We start from the raw sequence: 27,646 nt of genomic DNA, 5'->3' as shown, positions 1-27,646 counted from the left end.
TTTCATGGGGGAGCCCTTATCGCCACCCATTGAGGTAGCGGTAATGGCTCCTGTGCTAACCGGGCAGCGACCGGCACTGCCCGATTACCGCCAGGTACACACCGGTGCTACAAAAATAAATATATTTTTGTAGCGCAAGGTATGACGGCTCGCTGGGGGTGAGAAATACTGCTGGGCTGCTGTGGTAGCACGGTGATACTTCCTTTTTAGTAAGTGGTAAGCTCGCGTTGGGCTTACCGCTGCTTTGTAAATGAAGCCCTAGGTAACCTTGTGAGCTACCTTGATTATTGCCAGAGTTTTGTCTGGGAAAAAAACAAGCCTTGAATTATACTGAGTTTATGTATCTGTTATTAATCATCTTTAAGTTTTATATAAACACCCAGAGGCACAAGCAGTACATACATTCTACTACACTCTGAATTACTGGATTCATCTCGTGAAGGCTGAGAATATTACTTACACATCAAACTCAAAGATAGCACAATAACTTTGCTATTAGAAAAGGTTTTTAAAAACATGACATGTGGACCTTACCAATGTAATCTGACAGATATACTTTCTTTGGCCGTATTAGCAAACCTTCTTCCACAAGTTCCTTGTATAGGGAATCAATGGTCCTGCAGATAAAATACACCACTTGAAACAAAAGTAAATTTATTTATTTAGGTCATCTAACCCCTGGATTTTATTTTCTTCCAAATTTGGATCACCAAACTATATTAAACCTAAAAGTTTTTGGAGATTTTAGATATGGCATCAATTAAAAGTATAGGGGTCCTTTTACGAAGTGCGCTGAAAAATGGCCTGTGTTAGTGTAGGGCGTATTTTGGACGTGAACAGATCCATTTTTCAGCGCACCTGTAAAAAAGGTCTTTTTTTGGCCAAAAATGGATGTATAGCAAAATGAAAATTGGCGCTCATCCATATTGGGCCTCAGATCTTACCGCCACCCATTCACTTAGCGGTAAGGTCTCACATGCTAACAGGGCGGTGATCGTCAGCACGCATACAATGCCGATTACCACTTGGTTAGTGCCACGTGCTGCAAAAATAAAATAAAGTTTCCAGGGAGCGTGGTGGACACATGTAGAAAATGAAATTACCACCCGGGCCACGCGGTAGTTGGGCGGTAGTTCTGAATTGGCATGAGTTGGGCACGCATAGGCGCCTATGCAGCTTAGTAAAAGGTCCCCATAAACACTTAAAAATTTGTGAGTCATTTGTACTGTTCTATATCGTGAAAATTAACACAGAATAGACATCACTTTCAGATAATACAGTTTATTATTATTTGTAGATATGAAGGTGGAGAATTTTAAAAGCAATCTGTGTGCATAAAGCAGTGTTTTATGTGTGGAAATAGACATTCAACATGGGGAAACATATGCACATAAGTGCTATTCTGTAAATATCTGCTTAACTTACATATGCTATATTTGCAAGGGTGGAGGGAGGATACACATGGGGCTCAAACCTGCTATTACTACTACTACTTATCACTTCTGTAGTGCTACTATATGTACACAGCATTGTACATAAAACAGCGCTGCATATTTAACTTACAAATACTGTGCTTAGATTCTAACACTTACATAACTCTATGTCTGGTGTAATTGCTCACTTTTAAATGTTAAGCACATATATGTAGTCAAAAAAGCACAAGGAGACTTCAGTACTTTATTGAACAGACCCAACATGGTCTGTGTTTCAGTGAAACCACCTGCATCAGAGTCTAGTCAAAAAACATACATAACTTAAAAACAAACATATTATAAAAAAATACTCAAAACATATGTGGAGGGCATAATCGAATGGGGACGACCATATCTAAGGGCGCCCATCTCTAAGGACGTCCTGGCGAAGGGGCGGGGAAACCCGTATTATCAAAACAAGATGGGCGTCCATCTTACTTTTCGATAATACGGTCGGGGACGCCTAAATCTCAACATTTAGGTCAACCTTAGAGATGGTCGACCTAAATGTTGAGATGGTCAACCTTAGAGATGGTTAACCCCAGTTTTCGGCCATAATGGAAACCGAGGACGCCCATCTCAAAAATGACCAAACCCAAGGCATTTGGTCATGGGAGGAGCCAGCATTCGTAGTGCACTGATCCCCCTGACATGCCAGGACACCAACCAGGCACCCTAGGGGGCACTGCAGTGGACTTCTGTAAATTCTTTTAGCCCTCCCCAAGTAATTAACTACAAATTACCCATCGCCTAGAGTGTCCACCACTCCAGGCAATAATGTAAATATCACCCACTAAGTGAGGAGACAAAAAGATTCAGAAGGCTACGGATATATGAGAATAATAATTATTTATTTCACTTACCAAGCAAGGATACAGGATATAATCAGATAAGCTGAGTAGTATAATCAATTCTCATATGAGAGACTAACAGTGACACAAGCATGACCATTGACATTAGTTCTCTGGTTGCTTTGGTCCATGGTTCTAACTTTTATAACTTCATGCCCCATATACTTATCATTGGAAACACAAAATCATCATGTCAAAGCATATTTCATTGGGGTTACAGGTTCATTAAGGTTCATCAAATTATAACTGCAGAATCATCATGTTAAAGCATTTTTACTTATGATCAACAAAGACATTCTTGTTTGCGAAATCATCTTCTCAGTAACCATATTTCTGTTTCTCCACTCACCTGCTTCTGTGGTTAACAGAGGTTAACGGAAAATTCCCCTTAGATAAGCAGAGTTATTAACCATATTCTTCTGCAAAGCATATTTCTGTTATTTCTCCATGTCAGCTGATTTTGCTCTTTCATAAGCAAAAAAAGTACATGAGATTCTGTGTCACACTTGTTGACAAGCTTCTCAGTGGCTTGCCCTCTTGACCTGTACTGTGAGGCCTAGCTTTACTCACAATTGTCAGGCTGCCTTTGCAGTCCTGTCATTAGGGTTCATGTCCAGCATGTCCTATATCTACAGCTCCCCCCTTGAAGGCCTTCGAGAGTAAGGGCTTCACAAGTACTGGAGCTCCTGCTAAATCCCAACTATTCCAGTGGGGAGCAGCAAGTCTCATGTACAAGAAAGGTATTAAAACAGGGGTAAGTGTAGTCAAACGTCTGAGTAGCTATAGCACAGTACAGATGTAAGGCATGATGTAGTAAGAGGATATGGTAAAATCTTAATGGCAACATACTTAAGATAAGCTACAGTTGGGCTAACAAATGTTACCCTTTTGTGTATGAAACATGATTAGAAGGGAAGATGACAAAGCTAGAATGTATTTACAGTTTACTTTCAACATAGTCATCAACAGCAACACCAGTAAGAGTTACATGATCCAAGGCTTCATCAATGGTGGGAGGCACAGGAGATGCAACACCGCACACCATCCTTTCATACAAAACATATTGACCTGTACCAAGCCTTGAAAAGGTGCCCAAACTGACCAGATGACCACCGAAGGAAATCGGGGATCATCTTCCCTTACTCCCCCAGTGGTCACCAACCTCCTCTCACCCAAAAAAAAAAAAAAATTAAAAAACATTTTTTTGCCAGCCTCTATGCCAGCCTCAAATGTCATACCCAGCTCCATGACAGCACTATGCAGGTCCCTGGAGCAGTTTTTAGTGGGTGCAGTGCACTTCAGACAGGCGGACCCAGGCTCATCCCCCCCTACCTGTTACACTTGTGGTGGTAAATGGGAGCCCTCCAAAACCCACCCGAAACCCACTGTACCCTAGGTGCCCCCGTTACCCTTTAAGGTCTATGGTAGTGGGGAGTGGGTTTTAGGGTTTTTCTTGGGGGGGCTCAGCACCCAAGGTAAGGGAGCTATGCACCTGGGAGCAATTTGTGAAGTCCACTGCAGTGCCCCCTAGGGTGCCCGGTTGGTGTCCTGGCATGTGAGGGGAACCAGTGCACTACAAATGCTGGCTCCTCCCACGACCAAATGGCTTGGATTTGGCCGGGTTTGAGATGGCCGCCATTAGTTTCCATTTTTAGCGAAAACCAATGGCGGCCATCTCTAACGCCGGCGATCTCTAAGGGCGGCCCAAATGTTGAGATTTGGCCGGCCCCGACCGTATTATCGAAACGAAAGATGGCCGGCCATCTTGTTTCGATAATACAGTCGGGTACGCCGCTTAACGGCATTACAGATGCCGCCCTTATAGATGGCCGGCCCCATTCGATTATGCCCCTCCATTCTACTCATCCATATAACAGGATAAACCACCTTAGAAAGGTTCTAAGAGGTGTTAACTATTTGTTGTTGGTTTTTTTTTGCATGTGAATGTATAGATATTAATCTAATTTATTGTAATGTAGAATACTTAACAAGCTTGGGACAAATATATAGCATCTCTAAGGGAGTGATAGGGAGAGCAGATGGCATAGATGTGCAGATGATAGACCATATGGTCTTTATCTGCCTTCATTTTTCATTTTTCCAAGTTTCTGTGCATAGATAAATGTCTTTAAAATTAGTTTCAAAAATAGTGATTTGAACGTTTTGGCAAAAAAATGTCCATCTGCTGCTTTGTGCCACCTTTTTAGCGTTTTTTTATGTTTCGAAAATGAGCCTCATATTATCCCAATAAACCATAGATTCTTCCAAGGTTTCTATTTGATGTTCTAAATTACCAGTTATATTTCCCGGAATTGCTGTCTGTCAATTTTATCCCAGTTTCATATTGCAATAATTCACCTTTTTTTAATTTTCATATCTTTCTCCTTCCACTGTAACACAAATTCTCCAAGGACAAGCAGGCTTATAGATTCTCACAAGTGAGTGATGCTGACTCGCGTCACCCAGTCCGGGACTTATGAAAAGCATAAGTAGAGTTTTTGTGGAGTGCAAGACACACTCCACCGTACATGTGCAAGTGCCTTCCTGCCCGCCATGAGAACGTGGTCTCCTCAGTTCCGTTTCTACTGTGATGAGGAGAGGGTGTGCTTTTTTACTGTCTCCAAAGAGCTTTTTTTTTTTTGCCTTTCTGCGATTTGTTTTCGTCCTTTATTTTGTTCCCATTTTTTGGAACCCCTTTTTTTTAATATTTTCCTTTAGTTTCTAGTTTATTTTGCAAGGTTTTAAGTTTCCTTTCTTTTTCATCATAATTCGGACGCTTTTAGGCCTTGTCTTTAACCAGGATCTTTCCCTTCATTTTTGCTGTGCCTCAGGAAATGGAAGAAGATGATTGTCAGGACTAAATATGATGTTAACAGAGTGAATTCCTTTATTGTTCCATTCTTTAAAAAATATATATTTTTTGTTAATAAGGATACGTGGATTATACCATAAGGATATATGAGTAGTTGAATTGATGGAGTGAGTCAACATTTTATCAAATTCAATCAGACAATGAAAAGTAGAATATATAACTGGATTCAAATTCTTAGAAGAAAAGGAGGAAGCAGACATTAAATATAAGGTACTAATGGGTGAATTGCTGATTCTTCCAAAGTCAATCATGCTGGTTTATAGTTTGTTTAAGAAGTGAGCCAAGAGCAACTCTTCAGCTTTAAAAAGAGACGGATGAGGGCAGATATAATTGAGGTCTACAAAATCCTGAGTGGTGTAGAATGAGTAGAAGTAAATCAATTTTTTACTCGTTCGAAAAGTACAAAGACTAGGGGACACTCAAGGAAGTTACATGGAAATACCTTTAAAACAAATAGGAGGAAACATTATTTCATTCAACGAATAGTTGAGCTCTGGAACTGTGCTGGAGGATATCATAACAGCCGTTAACATATCTGGGTTTAAAAAAGGTTTGGACAAATTCCTGGAGGAAAAGTCCATAGTCTGCTATTGAGACAGACATGGGAAGCAACTGCTTGCCCTGGGATTTGTAGTATAGAGTGTTGCCACGATTTGGGTTCCTGCCAGGTACTTGTGACCTGGCTTAGCCACTGTTTGGAAAACAGAATACTGGGCTAGATGGACCATTGGTCTGACCCAGTATGGCTACGCTTATGTTCATATATAAAATAAAAGCCTTATAAGAAATAAAGTCTGGAAACAAAACACCACCCATTGCTTTTGTGCTTTTCAGTTTTTCTAAAGCGATTCTAGGTTGTTTAGAATTCCATAAAAAGGAACTGCGGAGCTTATCAAGTTGTGTATAAAAGGCCATATGAAACAAAACAGGGATCATACTAATAATGCAACTGGCCCTGGGAGAGAACATCATTTTAAAAGTTTCAAGACATCCCCACCAAGAAAGATGAAGAGAATGCCATGAATGCAGTAAAGTTTTAACAAAATTAAGAATGTTATTACAATTTAGTTTGATTGAATCTTCCAAGTTTGTACATAATTCTATACCTAAATATCTAATTTTCAAATTAGACCAAATCAAATTCAAGTCTTTAGCTATATGAGGTTTAGAATATGGATTGAGGGGAATAGTTTCAGTTTTTTGTTGATTTACCATATACCCTGAAAAGAAAACTAAGATATCAATTGGAAAAGATCATGGATAGAGACTTCAGGATTAGTTATATATAAAAGGACAACATCAGCATAGGCAGTAAGTTTATATTCATAATCTCTATAGACAATCCCTTTAATTTGAGTGATCTCTAATGGATATAAGGAGGGATTCTAAGGCAATATTGAAAAGATAAGGGAACAGGGGACACCCTTGTCTTGAAGTTCTGAGAGAAGTTCTAAGAGAAGAGGACATTTCTCTGGTAAAAGAACATTATTTTGCTCTGTGCTTTGGGAACTTAAAGATTGGGGTTTAAAGAAGGAATTGTAGGTTATTGATAGGCAGAATAAAAACAAAAGAAAAAGAAAAGAAAAGAAAAAGCAAACTTTATCAACTAACCTCTATACCTTTTCCCCCCTAGTTTTAAAACTTTCTACCACAGCATTAACAGCCTCTAGCAGGCTCAATTTCATTAAAACGAGTATGCCAAACATGAGGGGAAGAAACAGCAGGGCAGGCAATGCAGCGGTGCTGGAGACCAGTGCTGGACAAATGCTTCAGCTGGCGGAGGTTGGGGACCCCCACCAGCCATGGTATGTGCAGCGGCATTGGTGCTTCAGCTGGCAAGGGTTGTGGATCCCCGCCAGCCAAGGTATGCCAGTGGCGGCAGCGGTGCTTCAGCTGGCAGGGGTTGGGGACCCCCACCAGCCATAATATGTGCAGCAGCATCGGCAGCGGTGCTTCAGCTGGCAAGACTTCTACAGTCTGTGCCCTGAGAAAGGCAAGGACAAATCAAACTTGGGTATACATATAAAGCAGACTGGATGGACCGTACAGGTCTTTATCTGCCGTCATTTACTATGTTACTACGGGTTGTGGACCCCCCGCCAGCCAAGCTATGTGCAGCGGCATCGGTGGCGGTGCTTCAGCTGGCAAGGGTTGTGGACCCCCGCCAGCCAAGGTACGTGCAGTGGCGGCAGCGGTGCTTCAGCTGGAAGGGGTTGTGGACCCCCACCAGCCAAGGTATATGCAGCAGCAGTGCTTTAGTTGGTGGGGGTTGGGGACCCCCACCAGCCAAGGTATGTGTAGCGCCGGCAGTGGGTAGGGAGCGTCAAGTTGGCAGTGTGGGGAGGCGGACCAAAATGTGCCCGCCCTTTGGGCCCTGGCCCCTTCCCTCTTTGAGGTCTGGCTACGCCCCTGGATCAGAGCATGATCTGATATGACTACAGGGGAAATAGAGAGTAGAGTCAATTAAGGAATGAGAAAGTAAAAAATAATCAATTCTAGAGAAACTGTTATGTGAGGCAGAGAAAAATGTGTAATCTCTTGTTGAAGTTTCCAAGGGTCTAACAAATTAACAAATTAAAGTGTGACAAGAAAAAGTGAAAAATGATAGAAGATTTAGATGGTAGAAGTTGTGCTTTAGAATGTCTATCAAGATATAAGTCAAGAGGGATGTTAAAGTCTCCAACTAGAACAACAGGGATATCTTCAAAAGCTTGTAATTCTTGAAACAATGCATTGAAAAATTCTAGAGTCAGAAGTTGGGGCATATATGTTAGCAATAACCATAGTTTCATCAAGTAAAGAAAGTTTTAAGATTATCCGTCTACCTTGTGTACCTATATCTTGGGACAATATTATAGGGGAAATATCCTTACGGAAAAGAATAGATACTCCATTTTGTCTCCCATTGGAGGGAGAGTCAATGGAGAGTGAGATCCAATTACAATGTTTAATGATTGCTTTTGTATTTGAAATATGGGTTTCCTGTAGACAAATTATGGGGTTTCAAATTTTTTTTTAAGTATACTAAGATTTTTTTTTTTTATGGGGTGTCTTAGACCATTAACAATCCGGGAAACTAAGGTTAGAGGAATATCATTATTAGCTGTTGTTGTATGCAAGAAAAGTGTTGAAACACATAATATTGTTATACAATGCAAATACCAGGAAAATCAAAGTAATAGAAAATGAAAGCAGCTCATCTGTGGTCAACACAAAAAAAGAACAGTATAAAGAACCATGATAGTTCAAGCAGTGAAACTAGAAAAAAAAGCGGAGCTATGAGAAGGTGGCGTTCAGACACCGAGTCCTTGTTCTAATAAATGAAAAGAAGAATTGTTGGAAAAATACTCCACAATCTATAATAAGAAAGTGTAAAACCAATCAATGAATAAACACCAACAATGTTGTGTGGTATAGATACATTAGAGCAACTGTATAAGTTACTCTATGAAATATAAATCGGTGAGTGCTACTTTGTTTTTGACAGCAAATGTAAGTAAATAGTAAGAGAAAGTTATTGAAATATCACTTTGCAAAAAATAAAAGAAAGAAGATTAATCAAGCTTAGCTTGTAAATACAGTGGTGGAAATAAGTATTTGATCCCTTGCTGATTTTGTAAGTTTGCCCACTGACAAAGACATGAGCAGCCCATAATTGAAGGGTAGGTTATTGGTAACAGTGAGAGATAGCACATCACAAATTAAATCCGGAAAATCACATTGTGGAAAGTATATGAATTTATTTGCATTCTGCAGAGGGAAATAAGTATTTGATCCCCCACCAACCAGTAAGAGATCTGGCCCCTACAGACCAGGTAGATGCTCCAAATCAACTCGTTACCTGCATGACAGACAGCTGTCGGCAATGGTCACCTGTATGAAAGACACCTGTCCACAGACTCAGTGAATCAGTCAGACTCTAACCTCTACAAAATGGCCAAGAGCAAGGAGCTGTCTAAGGATGTCAGGGACAAGATCATACACCTGCACAAGGCTGGAATGGGCTACAAAACCATCAGTAAGACGCTGGGCGAGAAGGAGACAACTGTTGGTGCCATAGTAAGAAAATGGAAGAAGTACAAAATGACTGTCAATCGACAAAGATCTGGGGCTCCACGCAAAATCTCACCTCGTGGGGTATCCTTGATCATGAGGAAGGTTAGAAATCAGCCTACAACTACAAGGGGGGAACTTGTCAATGATCTCAAGGCAGCTGGGACCACTGTCACCACGAAAACCATTGGTAACACATTACGACATAACGGATTGCAATCCTGCAGTGCCCGCAAGGTCCCCCTGCTCCGGAAGGCACATGTGACGGCCCGTCTGAAGTTTGCCAGTGAACACCTGGATGATGCCGAGAGTGATTGGGAGAAGGTGCTGTGGTCAGATGAGACAAAAATTGAGCTCTTTGGCATGAACTCAACTCGCCGTGTTTGGAGGAAGAGAAATGCTGCCTATGACCCAAAGAACACCGTCCCCACTGTCAAGCATGGAGGTGGAAATGTTATGTTTTGGGGGTGTTTCTCTGCTAAGGGCACAGGACTACTTCACCGCATCAATGGGAGAATGGATGGGCCATGTACCGTACAATTCTGAGTGACAACCTCCTTCCCTCCGCCAGGGCCTTAAAAATGGGTCGTGGCTGGGTCTTCCAGCACGACAATGACCCAAAACATACAGCCAAGGCAACAAAGGAGTGGCTCAGGAAGAAGCACATTAGGGTCATGGAGTGGCCTAGCCAGTCACCAGACCTTAATCCCATTGAAAACTTATGGAGGGAGCTGAAGCTGCGAGTTGCCAAGCGACAGCCCAGAACTCTTAATGATTTAGAGATGATCTGCAAAGAGGAGTGGACCAAAATTCCTCCTGACATGTGTGCAAACCTCATCATCAACTACAGAAGACGTCTGACCGCTGTGCTTGCCAACAAGGGTTTTGCCACCAAGTATTAGGTCTTGTTTGCCAGAGGGATTAAATACTTATTTCCCTCTGCAGAATGCAAATAAATTCATATACTTTCCACAATGTGATTTTCCGGATTTAATTTGTGATGTGCTATCTCTCACTGTTACTAATAACCTACCCTTCAATTATGGGCTGCTCATGTCTTTGTCAGTGGGCAAACTTACAAAATCAGCAAGGGATCAAATACTTATTTCCACCACTGTATAGACTAATATGCATCAGAAATTGATGAGTGAAGGAGTGGCCTAGTGGTTAGGGTGGTGGACTTTGGTCCTGGGGAACTGAGGAACTGAGTTCGATTCTCACTTCAGGCACAGGCATCTCCTTGTGACTCTGGGCAAGTCACCCAACCCTCCATTGCCCCATGTAAGCCGCATTGAGCCTGCCATGAGTGGGAAAGCGCGGGGTACAAATGTAACAAAAAAAAATTACAGCATTTGAGTGAAAAGTTCAAGTAACCATACCCTGAAATTGATAATGATCAAGGTATAGCTGAAGCTTGTCTGGAGAGTCAAAAACACAAGTTGTGTTATTCAAAGTAATAGTCATTGTGGCTGGATAATGCAGACTATAACGGGCTCCTAATGATTTCAGGCAAGCGCGCATTTCTAGAAAAGATTTCCTGTTCTGTGCAGTAGACTGAGCAAGATCTTTCACAAAAAATATTTTCTTACCATCAAATGTTACGATTGTAGCATTGTGTGCTTTAGTCAATATCTGCAAAGCTTGTGGAAATTTTAATAGTTTGGCCACTATACGTCTGGAGTGTTGTAATCCAGTTTTAAGTTTTGAAGGAGTTCAATGAGCTCACTTGAATTGAAGCAAGAGATCTTCTGTAATGTGCAAAATTTAAGGGATCCATGACTGCAAAAATTTTATTATGTCTGTCCCTTCCCTTCCTTAATTGAGGCCAGTGATCTGAATGTTGTTCCTACGATGCCGATTAGAGAGATCTTCAACATCTTGTTCCAGTTTTTTAAAGCGTTTGTTAATTTGTTCCTGTTGCTGCACCATTAACAGGGCTGCCTGAGCTGCACGCACCTCCAATAGTTCAACATGAATCTGGAAGGCAGAGAGCGATTCAGTAAGAGCTTCTAAATTAATTTTGAGTTTGCAAGTAGTTTCATATTGTTTAGATGTTAAGTCTCTTAAGGTTCGTAGTTCTATCATTAAATCTGAAGCTGATTGGGTATGTTTTCCTGTCTCCGCCATTTTTTCAGGGGATGGAGGACTATGCTTCATTCTTTTGGTGCCAGCTGGAATCATATTTTGCATGTTGCATTTTGCAGGGTTCGATACAGACATTTTATCTACATCTTATTAAGAGTCAATGCAGATTAACGAGCTTTGAAAAATATTCAAAAATGTCGATAAATTGGAGTAATCTTGTTGTAGAGCAGGGAGAGCAATGGACTCAGGCATCCATCTTGTAAGCAGCTCAATAGCGCCCCCATAACAGAGATTAACCTGAGAATATATACAATCTGAATGAGAGTACAGCCTGGAATGGAATAAAACGAGCCTAGGAGTCTGGAGTTGGATTCTAGAACCCAAAAAGATTCTGCAACACTATCTACCCAAACCAACTGTCGCATCAGGTATCCTGCTCAAGGCAGAAGTGTAATGTGAATGTGTGAACTGAAGACCATGTTGTAGCCTTGCAAATTTCTTCAATGGAAGCTGACCTCAAGTGGGTTACTGACACAGCCATGGTTCTGACATTATGAGCTGTGACATGACCCTCTAGGGCCAGCCCAGCCTGGGAATGTTAAAGGAAATGCAATCTGCTAGCCAATTAGAAATGGTGTGTTTCCCGATTGCGACCCCCATCCTGTTGGGATCAAAAGAAATAAAAACTTGAGCGGACTGTCTGTGGGGCCTGGTCCACTCCATGTAGTAGGCCAATGCTCTCTTGAAATCCAAGGTATGCAAGCTGCTTTCACCAGGATAGGCATGAGATTGGAGAAGGAATGTTGGCAAGACAATCAACTGGTTCAAATGGAACTCTGGCATCATTTTTGGTAAGAACTTAGGGTGAATGCGGAGGACTACTCTGTTGTGATGAAACTTAGTATAAGGTGTGTCCACCAATAAGGCCTAAAACTTGCATCCTGGACGAGCCCCCAAATCTCAGCAATCGTTGTCTAGGGTTGTTCCCGAGTCCAGTTCACAGAGGCAGTAGGTTCCCAAAGAATACACACTCCACACGGGTTTGGATATATAAAGTATATTATATTTTGCAGATATATATAGGCTTACAGCACTTAGTACAGGTAACTGGTACAGGCTGCCTCTGGGTGTGTGTTTAGAGAGAGATAGAAAGGATAGGGTGTTTGTTCAGAGGAAGAGAGAAGCCTTGGGGTTGTGCTACAAGAGGTGTATATATGTGTGCAGAGAGAAAGGAAGAGAAAGAAGGGCCTAAGAAAACACATCCATGTGCTCTGGGAGAGAAGGCTTTGGGGAAGAAAGGGGGGGCAGAGCCGGAGCTCTGGTGGTTGGAGATGGGTAGGTGCAGGGGGAAAGACAGAGAGAGAAGTAGTGCATGCAGAGCCCTGTGTGCTCTGCTTGCAGGGAGACAGATGAGGGGGGAGAGGTGCCCTAGACAGAGAGCAGTGCCCTGGAAAGAGCAGTGCCTTGAGCATGTGCTCTGCTTTTAAACCTCCAGAACAAAGAGATTAAAAAACTTATCTTCCTTCCCAGCCAAACTTCAGTGTACTTTCTTTGAAGTCAGGAGAGGTGAGCAATTTCACAGGTTCTCCTGTTTGAAGTCCTTAGTGATGGAGCCTCTATGTCTGGCTTCCTTTGTTCTTAGAGCCCTGCTCTCAGATGGAACAAAAAGTATGCTGATCAAGAGTAATTAAACACAGGACTAGCAGGCAGCTCAACACCATTTGTTCCATTTTGCCATCCTCTGATTCCTGAAGGGGAGGGGGAAGTTCTCAGAGGTCAGAAGCTGGTTTAATATTATGTCAAGCTGGTTTCATATTAATATAAGTATGTCCAGCAATAATTTTGACCTCCAGCACTCCTGACAAAACTCATTGACTCTATGAGCTGAAGTAACAGCCATCAAGAAAATGCCATCAAGTACTTCAGAAGGCAGGAATTGAGTGGATCAAAAGGAACTTTTATCAGCTGGGTGAGAACGACATTGAGGTACCATGGCATGGGTGGAGGTTTGACAGGGGGCTTTGACAAAGCAAACCTCTCATGAAGTGAAAAACTAGAGGCTGTCCAGAGATGGGCTTACCCTCTACACGCTGATGATAAGCATTAATTGTACTAAGGTGAACCTTACGGAGTTGGTCTTGAGACCAGACTTGGATAAATGTAGAAAGTATTCAAGCAGGGTCTGTGCAGGGCAAGAAAGGAGATCTCTCACATCAGATAGCAAACCTCCTCCATTTGAAAGAACAGCACCTCTTAGTGGAGTCTTTCCTGGAAGCCAGCAAGACCCAGAAGCCACCCTCTGAAAGACCCAAGGAAGTGAAATCTTGGCTCACAACATCCAAGCTGTGAGAGCTAGAAACTGGAGATTAGGATGTAAAAGATGCCCTTGTTCTACGTGATGTGGGTTGGAAAACACTCCAATCTACACGGATCTTCTGAGCGTAACTCCAGAAGTAGAGGGAACCAAATCTGTTGCGACTAGTACGGTGCAATCAGAATCATGGTTCCACAGTCTTGCTTGAGTTTCAACAAAGTTATCCCCATTAGAGGTATGGGAGGATACGCATACAGACCTGTTCCCCAATTGAGGAGGAAGGCTTCTGATGCTAGTGTGTCGTAGGCCTGAAGACTGGAACAGAAAACCTTGTGGTTGATCTGAGTGACAAAAAGCTCTACCTATGGGGTGCCTCAGAAGATGTTACAGCTATGCCTATATTGAGAGACCACTCATGAGGTTACATTATCCTGCTCAGTCTATTGGCGAGGGTATTGTTTTTGACCACCAGATAAGTGGCTCGAAGTCGCGAGCACAACCCAATGCCACATCCAAACAGCCTTCTGACACAGAAGGCGTGATCTGGTGCTTCCCTGCTTGTTGGTGTAATACATTGCAACCTGATTACCTGTTTGGATGAGCACAATTTGATGAGATAATCGATCTCTGAAAGGCTTTAGAGCGTTCCACATCACCCGGAGCTCCATGAGATTGATCTGAAGATTTGTTTCCTGGGTGAACCAAACACCCTGGGTGTGAAGCCCATCTACAGGAGCCCCCCCACCCCATCCCAGGAGAGATGCATCTGTCATCAGCACTTCTTGTGGCTGAGGAATTTGGAATGAAAGTCCCAGTCAAATTGGATCGAATGGTTCACCACTGAAGGGAGCGTACAAGCTCCACTTGAATGACATCTTCCAAGCTCCCTTTGGCTTGATACCACTGAGAAGCTAGGGTCCATTAAGCTGATCTCATGTGAAGATGTGTCATTGGTGTAATATACACTGTGGAAGCCATGTGGCCCAACTATCTCAACATCTGCCGAGCTGAAACCTGCTGAGAGGCTTGAACTGTGGAAGTAAGTGTGACAAGAGTGTTCACTCTCATCTCTGGAAGGAAGGCGCAAACCTGCTGAGTATCAAGCAGGGGTCCTATGACTCCAATCGTTGGACAGGGTAAAGATGGGATTTGGGGTAGATTAAAACAAACCCTAGTAGCTTGAGCACCCGAATAAACATCAGTATGGACTCCTGAGCACCAACTGAAGAGGTGCTTTTTACCAGCCAATCAAGATACATGAACACATGGACTCCCAGTCTATGTAGTGATGCTGCAACTGCCGCAAGACATTTGGTGAAGACCCTGGGAGTTGACACAAGGCAATAAGGCAACACGCGGTACTGAAAGTGATGTGTTCCCAGCCGAAATAGAGGATCCATTCAGTGGGCTGGAAGTATCAGGATGTGAGTATATGCATTCTTTAAGTCCAGAGAGCATAGCCAATCATTTTTCTGAATCATTGGGAGAAGGGTGCCCAGGGAAACCATCCTAAACTTTTCTCTGATTAGGAATTTGTTCAGGGCCCTTAGGTCTAGGATGGGATGCATCTCCCCTGTTTCTTTTGTACAAGGAAGTACCTGGAATAAAATCCCTGCCCTTCCTCCCCTAGTGTAATGGGCTTGACTGCAGGGCCTTAAGAAGGGCTGAGAGTTCCTCTGCAAGTACCTAACCATGCTGTGAGCTGAATGAATGAACTCTCGGTGGGCAATCTGGAGGCTTTAGATACCAATTGAGTATGTATCTTAGATAGACTATTTGAAGAACCCACCAGAGGTTATAAGGGGCCACCTTTTGTGGAAAAGCTTCAGCCTCCCCCTGATCGGCAAGTCATCTGGGACAGACACTTTTACTGTGGCTATGCTCTGCTGGAGCCAGTCAAAAGCTCTTCCCTTGCTTTGCCTGGGGAGCGCAGGGGTCTTTGGTGAATGCTGTTGATATGGACAAGCACACTGGGGTTGAGCTTGAGCAGGCTGGTGATCCAAGAGGTTGTACCTCTACCTCTGATAGTAATAGGCACTCCTCGGTTTGCAAAAAGTCCTCCTTGCTGAGGAGGTAGATGCAGAAGGCACCTGGCAGAAGAGAGAAGAGATGGTATCAGTATGTTTTTTTTTAATTTAGTCTGCAACTTCCTCAACTTTCTCTCCAAAAAGGTTATCCTCCCAGCATGGAGCATCTGCCAACCTCTACTGAACAGAGTGTTCCAAGTTAGAAACATGCAGCCATCAGAGTCTGCGCATTGCAATACTCTGGGCAGAGATCCAGGATGCCATATCAAAAGTGTCAGAAGTGCCCCTGGCCAAGAACTTTCGGCACGACTTCTGCTGCTTGATCAACTTGCGAAGTGACTTGGCCTGCTCTGGAGGGAGCTTCTCAGCCAGGTCTGACAATTTGCACATCGAGTTTCACAAGTAGACGCTCATGAAGAACTGGTAGGATTTTATTCGGGAGATGAGCATTGAGGCCTGGAACTTTCTTCTCCCAAAACAGGCAACTTCTCTGCCTGGGGGCACTGAGGCATGGTCCCTGGAACTCCTGGCTATTTGAGAGCTGATTCCACCACCATGGAATTGTGAGGCAACTGAGGCATATCAAAACCAGGTGTACTGTGGATCCAGTACATGGTATCGATCTTCTTGGGCATGACCGGGACTGAAAGAAGGGACTCCAAATTCCTAATGAGGATTTCCTGGAGTACCTCTTAGAGAGGAACAGTCAGTTTCCCTAGGAGGAGACGCATAGTCCAGGACCTTGAGCATCTTGGCCTTGGACTCGTCCACCAACTTCCAAAGGAAATGGAATGGCATTAGTCATTTCCTTGATAAAAGAAAGGAATGAAAGGCTCTCCATAGGAGACTTTCTCCTTTCAGGTGGAGGGGAGAGTTCAGATGAAATTCCAAAGGACTCATTTGAGGAAAAGTACCTTGGATCCTTCTCTGAATCCCATGAGCACTCCTCTTCAGTGTCAGACAATATCTCCTTGGTGGGAGTGTCGAGACCAAACCTGACTCAATGTGGAGGAGCCATGTTCTTGGGAATGGTGTTGAGAAGTCGGTTCCTGCCTCAAATCCAGCGAAGCTTCCTCCACCAACATCAAGGGAGTGCTGGCCTGGGTGTCAGTTGACACCAGAGCCACATCCGGCATTGGTGGCCGTACCACAGGCTGAGGGCCAAGCAGGGCCACAACAGAAGGCAGTGTAGGCACAAGCACCCCCAATGCTGATGCACACTGTTGAAGAAGGCCATCCAGCAACTCAGAGATAAAGGCCCAGATGCGCTCACTGGGGGCCGACACTGGGAAAGGCTGGGATGCTGGCTCAGAAGCAGGTTGCAGAGCCTCTGTGGTCGATGCAGGAGCTGGGTCTTGGCTGGGAGATTGACACATTGGCACCTCCTGTATAGAGGGAGAGTGGTCCTCCAGGCGCCAATGCTTCTCAGATGCCGAATCCTTTGACTCCCCAGAGCTCCTAGCACCATGCTTCGAGGGTGATCAATGGCCTTCACCCAAAGCTTGTCTTTGAGACTTCTCAGTGCCGAAGAGGACAACGTTGAATCCACAAGTTGCCTCAGGGTTGGGTCCGACGATGAACGGTCCCAGGAGCCCTGCACAGTAGGAGGCCTCAAGGCACGCGGAGACTCACTTGATGCTTCACTGCTCCCAGTGTCTAAGGGTGTAGCAGTAGCCATGTTTACCAATGTTCCCGATGCTGGTGAGATGCTCAACGTCAATGGCGATGCCATCGATGAACCAGACTTGGCCCCAAAAATCCTCTCTCACTTGAGCCTCTCTGGAAACCTGGGTCTTCTTCTTCATACGAAAGCAGAAAACACAGTTAGTAGGGCTATGGTCAGGCCAGAGACATTGAAGACACCATGAAAGGGTGTCTTTCCCAGAGACTGTCCGATTACACTGGGTACAGCGCTTAAAGCCTCTGGGAACCTTCGTGAACATAGAAGGAAAAACTTCCTCGGCTAAATTAAATGAAGCAATGGTGCCTGGAAAAATGGGCAAGGCACAGCAAAAATGAAGAGAAAGATCCTGGTTAAAGACAAGGCCTAAAAGCGTCCGAATTATGATGAAAAAGAAAGGAAACTTAAAACCTTGCAAAATAAACTAGAAACTAAAGGAAAATATTCAAAAAAAGGGGTTCCAAAAAATGGGAACAAAATAAAGGACGAAAACAAATCGCAGAAAGGCAAAAAAAAAAAAGCTCTTTGGAGACAGTAAAAAAGCATACCCTCTCCTCATCACAGTAGAAAAGGAACTGAGGAGACCACGTTCTCATGGCGGGCAGGAAGGCACTTGCACATATACGGTGGAGTGTGTCTTGTGCTCCACAAAAACTCTACTTATGCTTTTCATAAGTCCCAGACTGGGTGACGCGAGTCAGCATCACTCACTTGTGAGAATCTATAAGCCTGCTTGTCCTTGGAGAATTTGTGTTACAGTGGAAGGAGAAAGATATGAAAATTTAAAAAAGGTGAATTATTGCAATATGAAACTGGGATAAAATTGACAGACAGCAATTCTGGGAAATATAACTGGTAATTTAGAACATCAAATAGAAACCTTGGAAGAATCTATGGTTTATTGGGATAATATGAGGCTCATTTTCGAAACATAAAAAAACGCTAAAAAAGTGGCACAAAGCAGCAGATGGACATTTTTTTGCCAAAAAGTTCAAATCACTATTTTTGAAACCAATTTTAAAGACATTTATCTATGCACAGAAACTTGGAAAAATGAAAAATGAAGGCAGATAAAGACCATATGGTCTATCATCTGCACATCTATGCCATCTGCTCTCCCTATCACTCCCTTAGAGATGCTATGTATTTGTCCCAAGCTTGTTAAGTATTCTACATTACAATAAATTAGATTAATATCTATACATTCACATGCAAAAAAAACCAACAACAAATAGTTAACACCTCTTAGAACCTTTCTAAGGTGGTTTATCCTGTTATATGGATGAGTAGAATGGAGGGGCATAATCGAATGGGGCCGGCCATCTATAAGGGCGGCATCTGTAATGCCGTTAAGCGGCGTACCCGACTGTATTATCGAAAGAAGATGGCCGGCCATCTTTCGTTTCAATAATACGGTCGGGGCCGGCCAAATCTCAACATTTGGGCCGCCCTTAGAGATCGCCGGCGTTAGAGATGGCCGCCATTGGTTTTCGCTAAAAATGGAAACTAATGGCGGCCATCTCAAACCCGGCCAAATCCAAGCCATTTGGTCGTGGGAGGAGCCAGCATTTGTAGTGCACTGGTTCCCCTCACATGCCAGGACACCAACCGGGCACCCTAGGGGGCACTGCAGTGGACTTCACAAATTGCTCCCAGGTGCATAGCTCCCTTACCTTGGGTGCTGAGCCCCCCCAAGAAAAACCCTAAAACCCACTCCCCACTACCATAGACCTTAAAGGGTAACGGGGGCACCTAGGATACAGTGGGTTTCGGGTGGGTTTTGGAGGGCTCCCATTTACCACCACAAGTGTAACAGGTAGGGGGGGATGAGCCTGGGTCCGCCTGTCTGAAGTGCACTGCACCCACTAAAAACTGCTCCAGGGACCTGCATAGTGCTGTCATGGAGCTGGGTATGACATTTGAGGCTGGCATAGAGGCTGGCAAAAAAATGTTTTTTAATTTTTTTTTTTTGGGTGGGAGGGGGTTGGTGACCACTGGGGGAGTAAGGGAAGATCATCCCCGATTTCCTTCGGTGGTCATCTGGTCAGTTTGGGCACCTTTTCAAGGCTTGGTCATGAACAAAAGAGACCAAGTAAAGTTGGCCAAATGCTTGTCAGGGCCGGCCTTCTTTTTTCCATTATCGGCCGAGGACAGCCATCTGTTAACCACGCCCCCATCCCGCCTTCGGTACACTGCCGACACGCCCCCTTGAACTTTGGCTGGCCCTGCGACGGAAAGCAGTTGAAGCCAGCCAAAAATCGGCTTTCGATTATACTGATTTGGCCGGCTTTAGGGGAAGGCCGGCCATCTCCCGATTTGTGTCGGAAGATGGCTGCCCTTCTCCTTCGAAAATAGCAGGATAGTGGCCAAAGCATCAGGCTGAAAACCAGAGAAGCAAAGGATCAAATCCCTCTTCTATCACTGACAACTATTCTGAGCACCTTACCCTTCATTACTTCAGATACAGCTTAAGACCACAAGCCCTCTAAAGCAAGGATCCATCAACTTAATTTGTAATTCATCTTGAAATTGAATTTGAGAAGGCAAGTAATCAAATCTAAAACCCAAATCTTAAAAAGTATGGAACATCTTGTAGACTTTTGAATTGGCCCCTTATAAATTTAATTCTTTCAAAAGCAGATGGAATAATCAAAACAAATTAAAAAAAATACTTCCTGCATGAACTTTGGCTAAAAACTATTGCTTTTTAATTGAGAAAAAGAAAATTGAACAGCTAGATGACAAGCCTGCTTATAATCGAAAGACAAAAACGCCTATATTACGACCTAAATCGGGAGATAGACGTTAATCTCACAAAAACGAGTAAATCCATATAATGGAAACCAATGTTTCAGTGCGTCCGTGTCGCTCGTACGTTCACGTAAAAACGTCCAAATAAGAGGCGTGTCGGGGGCGTGTTAGGGGCGGTGATACGACGTGGACGGGTACAACATATAACGAATAGCGAAATGGCTCTGGTTGAGCGGGAAGATGGGCGTAATATGATGGACCCGATATAAAAGCGACCAGAGCAAGGGGGAAAGCGTCTTTAGACCCATTAGCGATTGTGCGTAGTTGGAGAGTGGCGACATTGTTGGTGGAAGAGCTGAAGTGGTGGTTGCAGAGAGAAAGCCGAGCGTGTTGAGTACCTGTGACGGTCATCTGTGTGCCCTGCCTCTTTTTGTGTCATACCCTTTGACCGTTCCTTACTCCTACTCCTTTGCTCCATCGCCCCCTTCCCCTCCCCCTATCCCTCCCCATTCACTCCTCCCACGTGTATACTCTATTCCCTGACCTCCGTTTGTCTCTGTGTTCCTGTAGTGTTTGGCGAGTGAGTGGCCAGAGGGCGTGGTGGCTGGAAGTGACAGATCTGTGTGTGTTGCTGTTTGACTACTAGTCCTAATACTTGCACTGGTGGTGGGGATATGGATGCACTTAATGCACTTGTGGCATGCATGCTACACGAAGAGGCCACCCACCGCAGGAGGTATTCACGGCCCCGAGTGTTTAGGCCCCGCACCACCTTCCTACAACTCACTGACCAGCAGTGTCTAACAAGGTTCAGGTTTGATAGGGCCACCATTCGTCAGCTGTGTGAGCAGCTGAAACCCCTCCTTCAGCCCCAGACACGTAGGAATAACCCCATCCCTGCCCACCTCAAAATCACTTCCTCTCTCTCTGTCCTGGCCACTGGCAGTTTTCAATCCGTATTAGCTGCTAACATAGGCCTCACCCAGGCTTCTTTTTCACACTGTCTCACCCAGTTCCTGGATGCCTTCATAACTCACACCTCACACTACATCACATTCCCCACCACCCCCCAGGCCCTGCACAACAACATGGCCGCCTTCTATGCTCTTGCTAGATTCCCCTCGGTCATCGGTGTGATAGACTGCACACATTAGCCCTCAGACCCCCCCGGGCACACGAAGCCACCTACAGAAATAGGAAGGCATTTCATTCTGTGAACATGCAAGTTGTATGTGATGCCCAGGGGGAGATATTAGACGTGTGTGCCAGGTACCTCAGCTCCAGCCACGATGCCTACATCCTACAGCACTCGGGCATCTTCCGTAGGTTCGAGCGAGGGGAGTTCATTGGTGGATGGCTACTAGGTAAGTGCAACATGCATGTACCACCCATACTAGACCTCATCCACTGGGCAACCCTCCGCCCTGGCTTCCTCCACCACAACCCACTATCCAAATCCCCCCGCCCCCCCTGTACCTGCTCCAAGCGATACACACTCATCTATCTCATTCTGCTTTTCTGCAAAGGTGACCGAGGCTACCCGCAGAGGACATGGCTCATGACCCCCCTGATCCACCCACAACCAGGGCCAGAAGAAACCTACAACAGGAGACATCGCAGCACCCGGGGGATCATTGAGTGCACCTTTGGTTTATTGAAAAACCGCTTCCGCTGTCTGGACCGGTCTGGAGGAGAGCTGCTCTACAGTCCAGAAAAGGTGGCCAAGATCTTTGTGGCGTGCTGCATGTTACACAATTTGGCCCAGCGCAGAGGACAGCCTCTCCCAGAGGAGCCACAGCCACCACCAGAAGAGGCCCCAGATGAGCTGGAAGAGGAGCCCCCTCCACCCCCAGTCCACAGAGCAGAGCTCAATGCCTACCAGCTTGGCGTAAGAGCAGGACAAAGACTCATTGAAACAAGTTTTAGGTGAAAGTAAGTGAACATTTATTTATTTACATTAAGTGCATGTGTGTGTTCAACCCCACCACCACCACCCCCCTCCCACACCCACCCCCCTCCCACCAACCCTCACCCTACAGCATGTCCCATCATTTTCCCCTTCCCTTCCCCCGTCCCCTCCTACCCCTCCCACGCCCTTCCTTTGCAGCTGGTGCTGCACGGGAAGTCTCTTCATCCTCTTCTGAGCTGCTGCTCCCAGTGTCCTCCTCTCTATCCCCACGGCAGCCTGCGGCTTCGGCTGCACCGTGGAAATCGGGCCACCTTGTTGGTTCTAGTGGTCTGGCCACAGGACCCAGAATGGGAGCAGATTTGGTGGGTGCTGCAGGAGTGGGTGCGGAGGCCGATGATCGCAACGCCCACCTCTTAGCTGGTGGTTGGTGGTGGTCAGTGGAGGAGGACGTTGATGGCAGGGGCTGCTCCAGCAGCACGGGGGCTGGAGTAGGTGCTGTGCCCTGAGGGCGCAGGTGTGGATGCTCTGCTCCAGCCGTTTCAGTTGCTGGAGCACCTCCTGGTGGCCTTCACGTTGCGCCTGGAGGAGTTCCTGGTGAGCTCGCTGCTGTGCCTCCAGTGCTTGGCGCTGCAGCTCGAGTTTCTGGTGCCGGTACTCCTCCAAGCGCACGTTGTGGCAGAGTAGTTCCGTGGCCAGCCACAGGAGTTGCCTCCTTTGGCCGGATGGCCTCTGGCGGGGAGCTGGGCCCTCCTCCTCACCAAAGTCCTCCGGTGCTGGAGGTGCGGCCTCTGCTGGTGGTGCATGTGCCTGTGCTGCAGCTGGTGGTGTGGTGGCAGAGGCTGGACAGCTGGTGCAGGTTGGTGGTGGAGGCAGAGGCTGCACAGCTGGTGCAGGTGGTGGAGGCTGGACTGCTGGTGCTGCAGGGGGTGGAGGCAGAGGCTGGACTGCTGGTGCTGCAGGCTGTGGAGGTTGAGGCTGGACTGCTGGTGTAGGGCGTTGGCCTTGCAGCCCACTAGGGCCAGCCTCCTCTGAGTCATCACCTGTATAGCACAAGAGTGAGGAATAGTGTTGGTGCAAATAACCCACCTTTGTCTTTCAGCATTCATATACATTGGCATGTCCCCCAACCTGATGACCCAGCAAAGAGATGGTGAGGAGGAATGGAATTGACACGGGTGTGAAAGAGAGAGCCCCACAGGCAGCTGGGTAGAGGTGGTGGATGAGCAGCCAAGAGAAGGACACCAGTCACAACGTTGTGGACAAGCTGTTAGTTGTATAATTGTTAAACTGAACAACATTGTAGCATGTGTTGTGTTACTACTGACTTGCTAGACTGCATAGAACTGCTTCATGACCCCCATTACAGGCTCCTTCAGTTGAATGCATGTGGCCCACACTCAGTAGAGCACAGAGGTCACAGGAGGAACTAGGCACAGTTTGTTAATGGGAAAATAGGAGGGAGTAGTAGGGAAGGACGGCCCCCAAAGTTCTGCCACAGTAGTAACCTACACACACCCATAGGAGCCAACTGGAAAGTAGTATTGGGGGTGCTAAGCCCAGTGACCAACACTCCTCCCTGCACAGCTACATGATCTTTCCTCAATATTGGGGGTGCTCACACACACACACAGCACCCACCCTGTCTGCTTGCTCCTATAACACACATGACCACTACCACTACTCAAATAGAGCTTACAATTCAATAAATATGGGCACACAGGACAAGTAAGAGGAAACCCAATGACAACGGTAGGGATAGGGAGTAAGGGTACAGAGCTAGTGAGTAGGGTTACCAGGTCACAACAGCATCATAAAGGTGGCCTGTTAATGTACATAAAGACAGCCAGAGACACTCCCCCCCACCTCCCTCCTCCTGCCCCCCACTCCTCAGCTCCCTCCCCCTGGACCCAACTTCTATAACACAAGTGTACTGCAGCACAACAGATACCCCAACTGCATAATGAAACACCTACCTGAGTCCTCAGCCTGGCCCGAGGTGTCCAGGGAGCCAATCCCATGGATGCCCTCCTGGGGTAGGAGGGAATGCACCATCAGCTCCATGGGCGTGAGGTTGGCAGTGTCATTGCCTGGGGGATTGGCCCCCGCCTTCCTCCGAACATCCCTCCTCAGCTTCCGCCACTTCCTCTTGCAATCCTCCACGTCTCTCCCAGCATGGAACACAGCATTCAGGCTGTCCCGTACTGCCTCCCATTCGCGCTGCTTTGTTGTTGCAGCCAGCCTCTGCCCTGTGGGAGCAAACAGACTCCGGTGCCGCTGTAGTATTTCTTGCACCAGGAGCTCCACCTCAGCTTCAACAAAATTACCCTTCCGGGTTGGCGGCATACGTGGTGGCATTGTACCAATGGGGTTATCGAAAATACGGAGTGGGCGTTTATATAGTCGCCAAGAACGCCCATTGAGACGGGGGAATAGGTGTTTCTGATATGGGCGTTTGTTGTTCAATTATACACAAAATTCCTAAGCGTGCCCAGCTCAGATAGCGATTAGGAACACATGGTTTCGATTATGAGTAGATAAGTATGGGCGTCTCCACCTGCCTTCCCTTTCTTCATTGCCATTTACCTGCCATTTCCTGCACTGAGACCTTGCCGGTTGTTCGTAATAATCATTTACAGGGTTTTACCCTCACTTATATGAAGGTATGTGTTTAGCAATGTATGCTTGGGTACACCTATGTATTTAGGGGGGGGGGAATTATTATTGGCCCTCAGCCACCACGCCTTCCGTTTCCTCTCTTCCACATCCCCTGATGCTCCCTTCCTTCTCCCATTCTCTCTGCCTGGTTGTAGCAGGCAGTGTGTGGGGGCCAAGAATTTACTACAGTCGGCCCCAAATCAAGCACCCCTCGGTAAGGGTCATTTTCAATCAGGGAGATGTGCAGCTAATGTTCCAGAAGATAAAAGGCGCACTACACAGTCTTGAAACAAACGTTCATGGTAAGCTCTCATTTGTCTGACACCTCTTCTCTTTGTGCTCATAGTCAAGGAGTGTGCATTCACTGTTTGTATGTAGTCTGGAGTCAGATGTTAGGTAGCTCTCTTTTCACCAGGTTCCTGTGCACTGTACTGTGGGGTTGGCAGGTCCTCAGTGGTGTGTGGGCCAGCTGTTGGAGGTGCTGTATTGGTTCCAGTCCCCATTTATGAAGTGGCCACCCATTCTCAAGGTCCATAGGCGGGGGAGGGGAGAATGATTAATGCAATGGATGTGTATAGCACATTATGGAACACCTTCATAAATTGCTCCATAGGTAGTAGGGAACATGCACATTGTTTTTAATCGGTAGACCTGGACAAAATGCTCAAGGTGGCTCAAGGTGGCTACAGGTAGTGCCACTGAGGCCTATGACGTGGTGGTGAGGGAGAGGGGTGTGTGTACAGGTCCCAACCAAAGTACCTGCTGGTGGCTAAAGCCTGGTGGCTGCTGTGGCCTAGTGGTTAGAGCACCAGCCTTATAATCATAAGGTTGCTGGTTCAAATCCCACCTAAGGCAAGTCACTTCAGGGACAAAGTTTGACACAAACCCAGAATACCTGAATGTAACACACCTTGATCGACTACTGGAGAAAGTGTGATCACAGCTGCAAATAATGAGCACCATTTTTATTTGTGCCCTTCTCTAACACAAGTATTACATTGCAACTGTGATGAAGTAACCATCCATCTATTGGGTTTCCCATTGTTTCCCCTTTTCTCCTCAGCATTATATACCATAGCTGATGTATTCAATGTGAAAATATGAGCCAGCTGTTTGTAGGTCCTTCTTGCCCCCCCCCCCCCCACCAATGTGGCTTGTGGGTAAGGATATGTGTCCATCAGACAGCGAACACTGTGTATGTGGTACCTGGGGTTATGTGGAAGTGTCTACCTGGCAGATCACACGTGGTACACTATTAATCTCTTATTGATGGCACTCTGTGTTGTGGGTCAGTATGGTGGAGGGGAGGGAGGGAGGGAGGGAGGGAGGGAGAGATGCTGGCTGGCCATTTTTATTCATGAACAGAAATATCCATCCAGCCTCCCCGGCCCAACCCCCCTGCACATATGGCCATGCAGGTTGGAATGAACAGGTGGCGTTCTGTATGGCCAACATTCTCAGACATGCATCACCTTCTCATTCACACTGCACATTTAATGCTATGCATATTGCTGCCTCCTTCCTCTCAACTCAACAGCACCATTTGGTGATATGTAATGCACAAGGGAGACAAACACACACACACACCCTGATAGTTATATTGTAAGAGAAACATTTATTTCCCCCCCACCCCCACCCCTACAAAATAACCCCCAACAATTCCCTCCCCCCCCACAGAACCCCCAACATTTCCCTCCCCCCACACACACAACCCCAAACAATTCCCTCCCCCACCCACTCCCCACACCCCCAACAGGCCCCCCCCTATTTAAATTAAGGGCGGCCACGCCCTCTGACAAAGGCCCTCTGTAGCAGGGCAATGAGCAGGCCCAGCAGTACCCTTAGTGAGCCCTGGAGCTGCTCATTGCCCTGCCGTAGGGCTCTCACCTCCTGCAGCAGCTGGTGCTGGCCAACTACAAGCTGCTGCTGGCCATCTACCAGCTGCTGCAGGAGGCGCATCATGGCCCCTGCACCTAGGGCAGGTGGAGGTGGGGCACGGGCTGGAGCAGGCCCAGGTGACGGAGCAGACCCAGGGGAACGCAGTGGGGCAGGTGATGGTGCTGCTGCTGCAGGGGATGTGGATGGCTGAGGGGAGGGAGAGGGCTCTGCTGCTGGTACAGGTGGGGAGGGGGCCTCCATATAGTCCTCATCTATGATGAGCACCCCTCCTCCGAGCCCGATGACTCCTCCTGCGCATCCTCATCCTCCTCCTCCTCGTGCCGTTCCTCCTCTTCCTCCTGCTCCTGCTCCTCCTGCTGCTCCTGCTCCTCCTCCTGGAGGTGGTGGCCCTCCTCATCTTGGCGCTCGGCTTCCTGCTGGTGGAGCCCTGTGTATGTAAAAGGAGTGTGATTGAGATCAGCGCATACAACATGGCTTGCATAGTGCAGTAGCTGGGTGGCGTGAGGCAAGGGATGGGGCAGGGTGTGGTAAGGCGTTGCCTATGCCCATGGGGAATGAGCTGCATCAGGTGACATGACACAGAACCCTGGACCCTCCTCTGACACACACCACACAGGACATGTTGCCATACCAAATTCATTGCTGACCAGCATGTTTGCATTGTGAGATGCAACGAGGGGTTGATGGGCAGTTGTTGTAGGAGTTATTGGGGGGGGGCAGTGGGAAGGGTGTTGAGTACAATTCTTTTATGTGAGTTAGGCCATGACATGCAGTAAAAGTAGGGCCTCAGGCAAGTGTACCAGGACACACTAATCAGCCACCACAGTAAGGGGAATAGTAAAGTGAGGCATATCATCTCATTCATCTCGGGAGGATGGTCGGAAGTTGCAGGCACGCTCATGGGAGAACCCCTGCAACCTGCATCCTTGATCTGGGACAGATATGTTATTACTTACTAGGCGGCTATTAGGCACATGGGAATTGATATTGTACAACACATTTGCATTATTCATGAAATGTACAGGTGTCCTGTTTTTGAATACTTACGGCGAGCCCTGAGGTGCCTTCGCACCGCCC

General features: G+C 46.2%; 1 protein-coding gene across 1 annotated transcript in view; it reads right to left on the bottom strand.

Moving 5' to 3' along the window:
- IQCA1 (IQ motif containing with AAA domain 1) overlaps positions 1–27,646 on the bottom strand; it is an 827,164-nt gene that overhangs the window by 223,646 nt on the left and 575,872 nt on the right. Inside the window, exon 13 of the mRNA XM_030209164.1 lies at positions 535–617. Coding sequence (XP_030065024.1) covers positions 535–617 — 83 coding nt within the window. The remainder of the gene's footprint in view (positions 1–534; positions 618–27,646) is intronic.

The sequence above is a fragment of the Microcaecilia unicolor genome, chromosome 7 (assembly GCF_901765095.1).
Source record: "Microcaecilia unicolor chromosome 7, aMicUni1.1, whole genome shotgun sequence".
Taxonomy (NCBI): domain Eukaryota; kingdom Metazoa; phylum Chordata; class Amphibia; order Gymnophiona; family Siphonopidae; genus Microcaecilia; species Microcaecilia unicolor.
The sequence above is the reverse complement of the archived record's forward strand: the minus strand, read 5'-3'. Positions and strand labels throughout refer to the sequence as shown.